A 14479-nucleotide genomic window follows, 5' to 3' on the forward strand; every position below is an offset into this window, starting at 1 on the left:
TAAGAGACCAGATAAGGGGAAAAGCCCGCTGAGATGAGGGGGACCTGATGAGGGGAGAGACTCTCTGAGAGGATACCTGTGGGGGGGACCCGCTGAGGTGGGTATCACCGATGCCTCAGCTCTGCACGCTGATGCCACCCGGGGGAGCCGCTGCAGCAGAGCGGGCTGGTGGCTTGAGGGCAGTTTTGGGTGCTTGCAATGGTTGCTTATTTGTGGGGTCTCCGTCCCCTGGCGGGGCACGGCAGAGGGCGCGGGCGGCACCCCGCTCGAGGGACCCGACAATCCCAGCCCCGGGCCCACCTGGGCCCCCTCAGCACCCGCGCTGGGCCCAGCGCCCCGGGGCGGCGCGGCGCGAGCAGCAGCGCCGCCTGCCGGGCAGGGCGGGGGCGCTCCCTGCCCTGGGTCCCTCCCGGCCCGTCTGTGCCCGCTTCCCGCCGGTTCCCCCGCTCCGCTCCGCTCCGCCCCGCCCGGCTCCGTCTGTCTGCAGCGCGGCCGCAGCTGCCGGCACAGATACGGTGTCGGCGGGCCAGGAGAGCGCGGAAACACCTGTTTCCAACATGGGGAAGGTGGGGAGGGAGAGCGAGCGGTAGTGCCCGGCCCCGCCGCGGGCTCCCACCCCTCCCGGCGGCTGTAACCCGGCCGTATAGCCCGTGGGATCGGCTTTCAGAAAGATCGCATTCCGTTTTTACACGTTCGGCTGAAAAACGCGTCTCGACCCTCTCCTCACGTGTTGTTTTTTTCCACCGTGTCCGTTCCGGGGGGTGGCGGGTGGGGGGCACGCTCGGGGCTGAGGCGGTGGCGGCACCGACGGACCTGGGGCTTCCGACAGCCCCGGGGCCACCGACCCACCCGGGGGCTCCGACCGAGCCGGCCCGTGCGGGGTCTGGGGTCGCGGCTGCGGGGCCGGGCAGGGCCGGGAGCGGGGCCGGGGCTGCCGGCGGTGCGGGAGAGGGTGCGTGCGGGGGCTCCATGATTTCATCGTCGGCTGGCGGGGACCTGCCAAGAGCTGTTACGCCTCACTGCGATGTGTAGCTTTTTCCTGCCATTTTTTTCATAATAAAAGAGGGAGTGAAGCGGGCTCTTTTTTTTTTCTTCATTTTTTCCCTTTTTTTTTTTAAAGGGAAAAAAAAAAAAGCCAAATGCATCAGAGAAGGGGGGGGGGAGGGAAGCAATAGCCAAAGGGGATGCCAGTGAGGTGTGGCTTGCATTTAAATATCCAATATGTCAATGTAAGGGGAGTGTGTACGTATATAAAGTGCAGTTCGCATCCGACGGCGGGACACTGGATCCAGCGATGGGAGGCGCGGGCGGCGCGGGGCCGGGCCGGGGCCGGCAGCGCGGGGCCGGGCGGCCGCAGCCCGCGCTCTGAGCGGCCGCTGTGCCCGCGCCCCCGGGGCCGCTCCGCTCCGCGCCCATGGCCGAGGTGGGTGGCTTCCTGGGCGCGCTGGACCCCGACCTGCACGGCTTTCCCCCCGCGCTGGGCGCCGGGCTGCCCCTCGCCGACTCCCCCGGCTTCCTCAACGAGCGCCTGGGGCAGATCGAGGGGCGGCTGCAGCGGGGCTCCCCCACCGACTTCGCTCACCTCAAGGGCATCCTGCGGCGGCGGCAGCTCTACTGCCGCACCGGCTTCCACCTGGAGATCTTCCCCAACGGCACGGTGCAGGGCACCCGGCAGGACCACAGCCGCTTCGGTAAGGGGCCGGGGGGTGCCCGAGCAGGTGCCCCACGCGCACAGCTAATTACCCCGCTAATATAAATCATCCCGGGACGGATATAATTGGCCTCCTAAACAAATGCGCTCACTCCCCAGCAATGCGGGAGTTTTTATTTCCAATTTCCTACTCTCCCGGCGCTCAGCCTTTCTGCAGGTGCACTAAAACGTGCCTTTGCAGGAAAAACTAAAAAAAAAAAAAAAAATTAATAAAAAAAAGAGGACGGTGACCAGCTTTAGCTCTGCCTCTGAAGTTAGTGGTGAGGGAGACAAAACAGAGACGTTCCTCGTTGGAATTTCTTGGAAATTCCTAAGTTGGAAAAAGAAATTCCTCGCTTTTTCGCTTTTTTTAGTTGTTTCTTTTTTTTTTTTTTTTTTTAAACAACTCCTCCTTTCTGGCGTCTGCAGATATTTGTGAGCTGCTTTCTTTTACATGCATGACTTTGATTAGAAGAGTGACTCCCCAAAGCGGGCAGAGATCTGTTGGCTGGAGGGGTGTCGGGAGCTGGGTTTGGAAAGGTTGTTGGAAAGGAAAGGGGGAAGCTGAAGAGGGAAAAACACTTAAGGGACCTCGGAAAGAAAGAAGATGGAACAATAGGCAGAGCACCGTGGATTTACCTTGCTGCCCGGGATACAGCTGGAAGAATGCCGTGCCTGTATCAGTGGCATACAAGAGCAGTGATCTCTAATGAGACTATATGTAATCTTCAAAAAATGCATCCCAAGCCACAGGCGAAAGAGTGCAGTCAGTTTGAGCGCAGTAAGAGAAATTCCCGCTACTCCAGCATCTAGTGCAGGTGTCTGTATAAGCTATCAACAAGTCCCATGCCAGTGATCTCAGCTATGTTGTCAACAGGTTGCAAGACGTGCTCGCAAGACTTTTTATAGTTTTCAAGTGATTTAACTCCTCGGTGAAAGGAATTCTTTTTTTGCCTTTACTTGTTTGCAAGCAGTCAGTTCTGATACTCCGGGAAGTGCTGCCGCTGCTATTGTTGGAGGTGTAAGGCAGGTTTTTGGAACAATTGGGGAAGCTTATCTTTCCATAAACACCAGGTGTGTGCATGGCATGTCCCTGCCTAAATCAACAAGAAAGTCATAACCCGCGGGTCAGAGTCAGGTACTAATTAATATGCTCGTGGGGCGAGCGTTCTTTAATTACCTCCTGAAAACACCCATCTTTTAACCTTTCATGCTGTAATACACGATGGGTTTCCACGTTCAAAGAGTTGAAAGCAAACCCATTGCATCTGGTTGGTTTTAGTTCAAGATGCCACGTAGTGTTTCTAGTCTATCAGTTCTTTTTCCTTACCTTTGTAGAACTAAACAGCCAGTTTCAAATGGCAGCGTTTGTTTCAGATCCATTTTTTATAAAGATTGAGTAAAGCAAGTATATTTTCCAACTTGGAAAAAACATGTTAGACATGCTAAAACTTTTCATGGATTTTGCACGCTGAAGTTTAAGTTGCACAGTGATTTCAATAAATCGAAACATTGGCATTCCCTAAGTGTTTTAGCAGTCCACATCCAGCTCCGTAAACTAGACCAGACTTCAGATATTATAGTTTTCTGCTTCAGGGTTTTCCCAGAGGCGGTGTAAAATAAATAGTTATTTGTTGTAATTGCAAGACAAAGCCCCAAAGGATTAGACTGGAATCCTTGCGTTCAGATCAAGTTGGACTAAGCCTTGCTTCAGCAGAGACTCAAAGCAATAATGTATTGGCACACAGTATTCACCATCTGCGTTCAGTAGCCATGAATATTTAAATTCCAATGTTACTGGTATGGTTCATATTAGGATGTCATGTATCGATGCATTCCTAAATTTTGCATGCAACAGTCAGAAAGAAGTAACTTCTAACAGGAATAGGCAGCCTGAGCGATTCTGGGACTCCAAAGCTGTGGTGAGGGGTGCAGAGGTGGACAAGGGGTTCAGGGAAGCACTTTAAAGCTGCCTTAAATCTTGAAGCACCTGGAGAAATACTTAGAAATCCAGGATCAAGCCCACGTGGCTGGAATGTGCTTGCTGGTACCATGAGCAGATCATTAAGTTGCTCCATGGATGGCTGTGATGCCACAGCCCAGGCACGTGTCCAGCTGCAGGTGGGATGTTGGGTAGAACCAGACTTGGCATCCCCATCACTTCACTTGGAAGGGATTCAGGAAAGGACAGGCGGTATCTGCACCCTCCCATGCACAGCCATCCCAAAAGCTACCAGATGTGCAAGGCATCCACATCTTCCAGAGAGGGAAATAGCCAAAGCCCCCTCATGCAGAACAGTCCCAAGGTCCCAACAGTGAGGGTTAAAAGGAGAGATTCTTTTGTACCACAGCATTTGGGGGTGTGACTGTAGGACACGGGGAGGTGCTGGCATCATCCGCCCACACTGCCTGAGCAATCACTGGAATTACTGCCTCTTATCTGTCAAGGACTGGAGCTTTCCTAAATCACACCTGTCTACTGGAATGTGATATTTTATACTTCTAAAAACACAGATTCTTGCAAGAACAATGGAGTGCGGCTTATTTTTCCTAGAGGAGCTTTAATGCAAAATGTGGAAAAGCCCTCTAGGTTTCTTGGAAGAAAGCTCATTCTTGCACTACAGAAGTGCCCAAATTCACTCTCTCAACTGGAGGCTCTGGCAAGGTCACCCCCAAAAGGATAAAGTGTTTTCCAAAATCTATCTCTCTCACTGCATCTACTCAGAACCTTCCTCTACAAAGAAATAAAGGACGATCAAAATCTGGAGGGGGTCTGGACTGACATTAGTACCCCATGACAATCCTTCTCAGAATGAAACTGAGAGAAATTTACTGGGAAAATCCCTTCCAGGAGGAACTGCTCCTTTTCTGCCTCACATCTCTTTTACAGCAGCATTAAAGAAGTGAACCCAGCAGTGCTACTCACTGCAGTGGAGGAGGGAAAGAGGCCTTGAGGTTGCACTGCAGATGAATAAAGGCAGAAAACAAAGCTCTTCTGGGGTACAAACCTGCTCATGGATATGTTACACAGATTCCTAGAGAAGCTGCTGAGACCCCCAGAGAAAGTTTGGCTGTAATTTTGACATTCAGACCATCGTGCACCTGTTGCTGAACAGTTGTTGAGGTTTTTAGCCAAAGCTTTAGGTTTGTAGCCATTAATACAACATCTGATGTTTCTGTACCCCAGCTCCTGAATACAGTCATGTAAGAAGAGACAGGTGCAGGGAGCAGAATTGTTCTTTGAGGGATGGTTTAGAGTAAGGCGAGAGTGTGTGGGTCTGGCCATGGCAAAGCTCAGGAGATTATTCAGTGCTTTAGTGGTAAATGAATCCAGTCAGGGTCTTAATCAAATCTCTCCAAGTCTTATCTGGAAAGACTCAAGGAACAAAGAGAATGAATAATCAAAGTGAGGAAAAAAAAGAGGCAAGTCCTGGGGGAAAGAAAAAAAGAAAGCAAAAGAAAAAAACAAAAGCATGTTCTACCACAAAAACACACCGCTACAATTGGAAAGAGAATTCTTGAGCTGGCCCCAGTGGCCACTCCCTGTGCTGCTGGGGATCAGATGTACGAAGCTGCAATTTTGTCTACAATTGGAGTGAGTTAAGGACAGGATGGATATCCGCCCACATATTTTCAGCCTTCACTCTGTCTCCTGACTTTTGTGGGCTCAAGTTACGTTCTTAATGCTCTTTCAACACAGTCATCTTCCATGCATGTCTCCAAGTGCCACTCAGAGATCAGAAAAGAGGAACACTACAAGGGATGTTGTCAGAAGAGATTGTCATGGGCACATTTTGGAAATTTCATTTGAAATTCCCAGCCTGCACCAGGTGAGGGATGGGGATGTCTCATTCCTGCTCAGAGAAGGAAGATGCTGATGCTGCTCCTGGCTTGGTCCTTCCCAGGTCTTTGGAGACCTGGATTGATGTGCCTCATACAGAGCATGAGTGTGGGCATAGTCAAGAAAAGATCTGGGTTCCCCTGCCTTAGACATCCCTCAATTTCTCAGTGGAACCAGCAATATTTTCCTGCTTCTCAGAAGTGACAGGAGACAAAAAAAGTTCTGATGTTAAGGACTGCATCTATACCTACAGGAAGGTCCACCTACCATTCTCCAGTTACTTGACATGTTTCATTTGAATATTCCTTTGTCTCCAGCCTGGGAAACACTCCCCCATTCCTGGGTGTATCTGTGTACTCCTGCTTTACTTTTTACACTCCCTGTAGTTGTCCATCTTTCCTCACTCCCTCTTTTTCAAAGAGTGGCTGTGCTAATTTCTGGTCTGCAGATGGGAAAAAGCACTCAGCAGTTCAGTAACTCCCTCATGTCAGAACTGGTGGGCAGTGAAGGGAGGAAACCACCCCTCATCCTGCACCTCTCTCCTCCCTGTTTGGGATTATTTTCATCTAAGAAACCACAACAGCTACTGAGAAGAGCAGAGCCAGGGTCTGTGTCTGTCTGGCTTGGAAAGGCTGCCTTCCTTGCCTATGCTGCCTCTTCCTGATGTTTCTGCAGGCCAGGATGTGTAGCTGGGTATATTTCAGCCTGTAAAATGTCTGCTCTGGTCCATAAAGTGTGTTTTGTGGTGTTTGCTTCCCTGTTTGCCTCCAGGCCTTGCCACTCCCAAGTCCATATTTCGTGTCCCCTAGCACCCACTGGTTTCAGGGAGGGCTGGGTTAGATGCACAAGCCCCAGAGCAGGCAGGGGAGAAGGAGGACAGGCCTGAGGGTAGGGAGGAATTCTTGCAGCCAGCTTGGCTGCCAGCACCTGGGGATGAGTCTGCACTGCACAAAGTGGGTCAGGGGTGTCCATGGCTGTCAGCACTGTCCTGTATTTAGGCAGTGATGCAGTGTCATCTGAGAGTTGTCACATCCATGCCCCAGGCTGTGGGGTGACCCAGAGCTGTGGCTGCCACTGAAGTCAGCTGGCTCAGGTGGCCGCTTGTCACGCGTTGCCTTAAAACCAAGGCAATACTTTTAAGAGGAGCTCTGGGAGGTAACTTGATCAGAGCATCAATTGCCCAAGGCTGGATGTTTTGGGAGCTAAATTAGGAGAGCTGGAGCCATGCTAAAGGTTAGAGCAACTTTCCCCTCCAGTCAATGGAACATCAGATGAGATGAGGAAAAGCCTCTTCCTTCTGACTCACAGCTAATTAATCCTGCACTGCACACTGGCAAAACTGCCCATGACCTCTACAGAAGCAGTGTGTGAAATCCATAATAACACAGTCCCACCACTCCTTTCAGGAAGGCTTCCTGGGAAGATTGAAGGTCCCCACCACTTGTGGTGTTGGCTAGGGGCTGTTTGTTTTTAAGTGCTTCACCAAAGGTTCTCCTGTTACAAGTCTTTCCCCCATTGAAACAGCTGCAGCTGTGGGGGTGCAGCAGCCAGACCCTGCTGTTTCTTTCCAGAGGAAATGGGGCTGCCACCATCATAGCAGGCTGCAGTCCATGGGTGAAACAGTTGCTGTTGCAGGGCTAGGGATGGCTGGGACAGATGCTGCTGGACTGGGGAGAGGCAGGAGGCTGGGACAGGCAGCAGGACATAGGGGGCAGGAGGGGGTTCTGCCAGTAACAGTGGCAGGGAGTGATGGACAATGGACTGGCACTTCCCTGACTCCAAAGGCTGCAGAGAAGACGTGTTTTTAACCTGTGTGCTGTGAAGCTGGGTTTTATCCCTATGGCTTGTATATACATTTTGGGTTGCCAAGTATCCCACTGGAGTGCCAGGATGAAGATAGTCCTCACAGACATCTCTTCTAGTGCTTTTCACTTCTTCTTACTGAACCCATGACTTAAAAACCTGTAGGACAATCATCTTATTCTAGAAGACAAAACAACATTTGTTTTGGTGAAGAATAAAACCTAGCATGGTAACAGGCTTCTGACATTGCAAGTGGCCAGGCCCAAGTTTCTACATCTGTCTTCTTGGTGATAATTATGAAAAAAATCCAAACCCAAACCAGCAAAACCTTGCAAAGCTTTTCTCATTAGCAAAGACAATCCCTCTTAGGCAACTCAAATTCACAATGCTGGGGAGAAGCCCAGACTGGAAATCAGAAGATTGCACACAGATGGGACTATAGAGTTAAGAACTCTATTGTTACTGGGAATGGCTGGTTTATTTTTGTTGCTGGAGCCTGGTGTTGTTTTTTTTTTTCCTCTGTATGATTTGCAGGGTTTTTTTCTTTTTTAGGGATTTTGGAGTTTATTAGCCTGGCAGTGGGGCTGGTGAGCATCCGTGGGGTGGACTCCGGACTCTACCTCGGCATGAATGAGAGAGGCGAGCTCTATGGGTCGGTAAGTTCAGGCTGGGCTGATTCCACCCTGTCCCACTGGAGCCTGTGGCCTCAGCTGGGCCACAAAGCTGCTCTGGCACAGGCCCTCCACGTCCTTGGGTGCCAGTGATCTCCATCCTACCCTTGATGTCACTGCTGTTTTAACATGAATGACATATAGGAAATGGGGTTTGAGGGAGGATTCACTCCTGCTGTGGGAGCCCCCAGTGGTGCCCAGCCCCCAGACATCACTCTGAGGTTTTGCCTTTCAGAAATGGTGTGGCAGTGGCCAGGTAAAGGCAGGGGGACATTTAGCAAAGAGCCATGTTTGTTAATGTGTTTTCCCAGCCTGAGTAACACATCAGTTGTATTCACCTCTCATGGTCAGGTCTGCACCTATCTGCAGGTCTTGTCTCTGTATTACGGCTCTTTAACCAACAGAAGCTGAAATTGTAGCCTGACTGTTATTGTAAAATTCTCTGTAACTCCTTTTAGGAGTTTAGGGCTGCTGGTCATGATTTCCTAGAAGTGCCATTTTCAGGCTAAAATTTTCCATGTTTTGACTAAAAACCCCAAGTGTAAACTCGTTAAGTGTTATGACTTACAGTCAAAATGCCAGGTTTTAACAGCTGGGCAGAGGTGCTTCCTACAGGTTAATTTAACTCAGTTCCTAATTATTTAGCTCAATTAAGGGTGGATCACAGTAAAAATAAAATTAAATCAAATAAACTGGTTTTAAACCAAAGCAGAAGGCAGCACTTCCTCTCACCATCAGATAAGCTTCAGTGTACAAGTTAAAACTCATGTACTCTGCATACACAGAAGCTGTAAGAAAACCTTTGACTGGCAAACCACAAGTTTAGATCATTTTTCCTTGTCCCATTTCCACCTGAGACTGCCACAGACCCTTCCACCATTTAAGACACAGCTGCTGATGTTAATATGAGGTAGTTGTCCAGAGAAGCTGTGGCTGCCCCATCCCTTGCAGTGTCCAAGGCCAGGCTGGATGGGGCTTGGAGCAGTGTGGGATAGTGGAAGCTGTCTCTGCCCAGGGCAGGGATGAGCTTTAAGGTCCCTTCCAGCCCAAACCACTCTGTGATTCTCTGATCATCAAATACTGCATGCACCAATAACTGTTCTTTTCCCACCTCATTTCTGTAACAGCTTCTGCCCAGCACAGCAGTTAAATGCAGAGACAGTGGTTAAATTAAAAATGTGCAAAACAGAGAAAAGAAAAATCAGCAGGATTCCATAAAGCACAAAATCTCCTGAAGCACACTTGAGAAAGCAGGGCTAGAGCAGCACCTCTCCTGTCAAACTCTAAGGCTGCTCAGCAGCTCCTGGAGTTTCAGCTTTCACTCGTGCCTGCTGGAGAACATGAGCCCATGCATCCCCCCCCTATGCCTTCAAACCTTGCAGCTCTGATTGTGAATCGAGTTTCATGATGGGTTAATTAAATTCTAGATCCTGTGTTCATGTTACAACACAGAAACAAAAATAGGGTAACATTTTACAGCACTGAATCTGGAAACAGAATTGACCTGAAGACAGTGGTGGGAGCTGTCCCTGCCCATGGCAGGGCTCTGTAATGAGGTGATCTTTAGGGTTGTTTCCAACCCAGACCATTCTGGGATCTTGTGCACCAGGCAGGACGCTGCAGGAACGCACTCAAAAGGCTGCTCCAAACTGCCGGCGTCACGAGCCAGGTCCCCAAATAACCCTGGAGTTTGAAAATCTGGGACACGTGGGTTGTACAATGATGGCTTTTGGAACTCAAAAGCCACTACAGTATTCTTAATTAAAGGTCCATAAAACAGCGCCTGACAACAGCATTAGCATTACAATGGTATTTTGGGAGATCACAGTACAGCGGTATTTTTAAATTTTCAGCAAGTTTATTATTTCCCTCTGTGCCGATTTTGCCTGATGCCTGTGTTGATGCAGCCAGGGCCAGCCATCCCCACGGTGACACGTGGAGTCCCCTCAGGACACAGAGCTTTTCCTCCTGTCCCTGTTTGCCTCGTGCCAGCATTGCTGTAAAGCTCCCCAAGGATTTCAGGAATGCCACTAATACTTAGGGCAGCTAAAGTCATGGGCAGCACCTTGCCTGCTGCCTGTGTGGTGTCAGGTTCAGTGGGGACATCCCAGGGCTTGGAAAGGAATAAATCACACCTTGCAGAATCACCCCAGACTCGCCAAACATTTTCCACGAGCACTGTACTCCAAAGTGCCCAGTGCAGCACAGGGGAATGGGGGCAGAGCAGCAGCCAGAGTTCAGGCAGTCATCAGGTTCCAACATATTCCAAGTAGATGGCACCTGAGAGGAGGGAAAAAACCCAGCCTGTATTTATTGACAGAGCTGGGAAGAGAAGCCCGCGGTTCCCTGGGTCTCAGATGGCCAAGGCTGTGGCCTAGGACTTTTGGAGGGCTCACAGCTCACCTCAGGCTTTATTTAATTAGCAGCAAAACATTGAAAACAGGTTCTGAGCACAGGTGAGCTCCTGGATTGTGTTACAAAACACATCTACTGCAAGCAGTAACATTTACTGAGCACTCGGTGTGCCTCAGAGGGGACACATTCCCTGCCCAGATAGTTTACAGTGGAGGGACAGTGGCTGTAATATTAGAGCACTCTACATTTGCAGGCTGCCCTTCAGCTGAAAGGGCTCCCAGTCACCCTGGCAGTGCCCCTGTGGGATGGGATAGGATGGCTGGACCCTCTGTGACAGCACAGCAGAGCTGGCAAAGCCACCTGTGTCCTTGTGGGGCAGAGGGACAGCCTTGCTCCCCACTGCAGCCAGGCCCATCCCTGTAGCTGGCACATGGAGATGGGAAGGAGAGGGAAGGAGCACTGGACATGAACCAAAGGTCCAACATCAAGCAGCCACTGCCAAGAGCTCCCAGCTGTAAGGGCTGGATGGGAAGGCTGGCTGTGGCTGTGGTGACACCAGTGCCATCTGTACCCCCATGCCAGCATGGGATGCACCAGCCACACACCCTCATCACATCACCTATCACCCCCCTAAATGTTCCCTGGGGTCTGACATCCCACATCCCTCTGGGTCTTGTCACAGCCTCCCATCACAGCTCACTGCCACTCCAGGAGAGGAAATCCTGAGCAATGCTTTCATTCCCATCTCAGTGCATCCACCTCTGTGCCCTCAACTTCCAAAGCAGTGCTTGCTCCTGTTTTCCTGTTTAGAACCTTTCAGATGTGCTGCCTGGTGCTTCTCTCACCCAAAAGGGGGGGTTTGGGCTGTGTGGTACCTTGGAGGGGGCTGCTACAGGGGGATGTGTCCATGACCACCCCAGCAAGCTCAAACTGACACCTGGACAGGTTTGGAGCTTTGCTGTGTGCCTGTCTGATTTACTCATAGAACACTCTTGCAAAATCCATGCCCACCTTCTCCTGCCTTTGTCTCCTTCCTCCTCCAACTCCAGAAGTCCTTGGCTCTTGACTTGTGCCCATTTCCAGCTGTCATCCAGGGCAGTCATGCCCAGCAGCACAGTCCTCATCCTCAGAGTAGCCAGGATAAGGCAATGGGGAAAGCGCTAGAAAAACAAAGGAAGGAATGGTGGCGATGTTTTCTCCTGTACCTTTTTGACACGAGTGTGTCTGTGTTTCCCCACGGCAGAAGAAGCTGAGCCGGGAGTGCGTTTTCCGCGAGCAGTTTGAGGAGAACTGGTACAACACGTACGCGTCCACGCTGTACAAGCACCCCGACTCGGAGCGCCAGTACTACGTGGCCCTCAACAAGGACGGCTCCCCCCGCGAGGGGTACAGGACTAAGAGACACCAGAAGTTCACCCATTTCTTACCCCGGCCTGTGGACCCTGCCAAAATCCCTGCCATGTACAGAGACCTCTTCCACTACAGGTGATGGTTCCTGCAGTGGCAGTGTACATACTTGGGCTCCCGAGCTTTTTCCCAGAGCACTCTTTTAATAGTCATTCCATCATTCCTGTAAGAGTAGATGACCTAGGGAAGCACTTACATTGAATTCAGACACTGCTGTTCCTCCTTGTTTCCAGTGTATATCGAACCTGGGTTATTTATGGGGCGGGGGTAGGGGAAGGGAGGGAACCCTACATTTAATCTTCCATTTTCGTTCACTTTCGTTGCCCGGTTGCTACAAGAGAGGCTGAATATTCAATGTTATGGTTGCTTAAAGGAACGAGCAGGTGAGCAAACCTGATCACTGGGGAAAAGAAAGCCCCAAAACAACCTAAAAATGAAGAGAAGAAAAGAAAACAAAGACCACAGAACTGCTGCAGATGTTGCTGCTGAGCTGGGATAGTTCCCTGCTAAGGAAAAGCCTTTGAGTGGTGCCCTGCTTAAGCAGCCTGGGAGTTTGCTACATGGATGATGCTCCATGGACTGGTCCTGATTTGTGGGGTTCTTCCTGCTGTTGGGGTGGGAATGGGGCAAGGAACATTATTCAGATGTAAGCATGGATACTGTGCATAAGGACAAAACTATTTATAAAATGTATATGATATTTATTTTATATATTTATTTATTTCAAAATAATTTTATTTTTAATGAGAGATGCTATGACCGGATTTTCATCAGGAAGAATAAGGTCCTACTGAAACAGGAAAAAAAAATGAGTTTTAAGAGCTTATCGGCAATAAAATTGTCTTTATATTATAGATTTCTTGCCAGCCCTTTTTTTTGGCACTCTTCAACAACTAACCTGGTATTTCCCCAGCAATATGAACAATAAATCCACCTCTGAAAGGGCTTTGTGCAGTAAAGATCAATTACCTAAGCCCCAGATTCCTGCAGGAAGATGACATCAAATCACAGGTCTGGGAAGCACCAGCTCGGTCTCCTTGGGGCTTGAGGCATCCCTGTGGATTTACTGTCCTGCTCAAAAGCAAGAGGACAGACATTTGGAGCATCTGCTGTGTTTTGGATGGACCCATCAGTCCTGCAATAAAACCAGCACATCTTGCATGAGATTTACCTGCAGCATCATGAAAAATCCGTGGAGAAATAGCAACAACAGCAATTCCAAACCCCGTCACTTTTAGGCAATAACCGTGGATGAGGGTGAGCCCCTGCTGCAGGCAGTGCTCTGGGATGTTCATGGCTGTGTGGCATTTTCCTCTGCAGAAGCTGCCTGCCCCCACAGTCCTGTCACCTTTCCTCTGCCTCCAGCTGGGCTCAGCAAACCTGATGACATTTGGCAACCCTGAGCCAGCCCCATATTCCCAGCTGGTGCCAGGGAGCACAGCCCTCCTCCAGTCAGGCCAGGCCAGGGACACTCATGGGGGAGGCTTGGCTGTGCCAGCACAGGCCCTCAAGTGACGCTTGTGCCACATCTGCCCTTGCTGCCTGCTTGGGATGTCACAGACCTGCAGGGAAGGCTTCCAGCAATGATGCCAGCTCATGTTCTGTCCCCTGTGGTCAGCAGAGAGGGATTTTGGCATGGTGGGAGCAGGAGTGTGTGGCTGCAGAGGCACAGGCACTTTGCAGCACGAGGAGAGGCTGACAGCAAACAGGGTTCTCTGGAGTGTGCAAAAACCTGAACAACTACAGCTGTGCTGGCTCTGGCTTTTCCTTATCACAACTGCCTTGTCCAGAGTGCTGTTTCTTAACCTCCTCCTTGCAAAACAGTCATAGTAGCACCTCAGCTCCTTCATCTTCAGCCTGTGAATTCCCTGGACATTTTCACTGACCTAGAGATGATCCACACCAGCTTCCTCATGAGCTACATCACTAATGGAGCAGCAGCTCTAGAGGCCAGCTCTGCTCCCGACTGTCTCTCACCCTCTCTGCCACCTCCATGTCCCTTCACTGTCCCAGCGGGTCCAGCAGCCATCAGACAACAGGCTGGGGTTGGCAATGAGGAGATTACAGGAGCTTTACCTTCAATGATCCAGACATGAAGGAATTTAATCCCGTGTTTGAAATAAAAAGAGTTTATTTAGCTTCTTCCTCTGAGTCACTGCCGAAACATCTCATCCCCGGCTGCCGTGTCGGGAGCTCCAGCACTCACGAGTCCTCAGGTGCACTTTTGACCTTCCCCTGCTTCAAGGGAAATCCCTCAGCCCTGGAGCCTTGCTTGCCCCCTGGAATGATCCTGCTCCCTCCAGCCAGGGCTTTTTGTTGTGCTTGAAGATAAAGCTGGTGGTTAAGATCCTGCTCCTTTTCAAAATGAAGGTCAAAACCTGATCTCAGCAATGCCAAGTACATTTTTACCAACTCCAAAGGGAGATGATTTGGCCCATGGGGGCAATGCTGGACTTGTTCTTCTGATACCCAACTCAAAGAGCTGCTGCAGCAGAGCCTCCTGCCACAAAGGGACACACAGGTACCAGGGATGCTGTAAAACACCTTCTCAGGATCTGGGTTCAAAAAACTCATACTTGCAAAAAGCAAAATCCACAAAGAATTTACTAGAAACCCCTTGGTAAAGGCTGGTGTCCTGTCCTGTCCTGTGTGGGGCCTTCATTAAATGGGGAATTCAGCACTGCTAAATCCCACCCAAATGGTTATTTCAGA

At 50.3% G+C, this 14479-nt stretch overlaps 1 protein-coding gene across 1 annotated transcript; it reads left to right on the plus strand.

Annotated features, from left to right (window-relative positions):
* The first annotated feature begins 1261 nt into the window (after positions 1-1261).
* On the plus strand, positions 1262-12621 carry FGF16 (fibroblast growth factor 16). Its single transcript, XM_054641667.2, has 3 exons — positions 1262-1691; positions 7887-7990; positions 11604-12621. Exons 1-3 carry the CDS (start codon positions 1415-1417, stop codon positions 11847-11849), a joined length of 627 nt encoding a protein of 208 aa, XP_054497642.1. The 5' UTR covers positions 1262-1414; the 3' UTR covers positions 11850-12621.
* Positions 12622-14479: the final 1858 nt, after the last annotated feature.

The sequence above is a fragment of the Agelaius phoeniceus genome, chromosome 14, assembly GCF_051311805.1.
Source record: "Agelaius phoeniceus isolate bAgePho1 chromosome 14, bAgePho1.hap1, whole genome shotgun sequence".
Lineage (NCBI taxonomy): Eukaryota > Metazoa > Chordata > Aves > Passeriformes > Icteridae > Agelaius > Agelaius phoeniceus.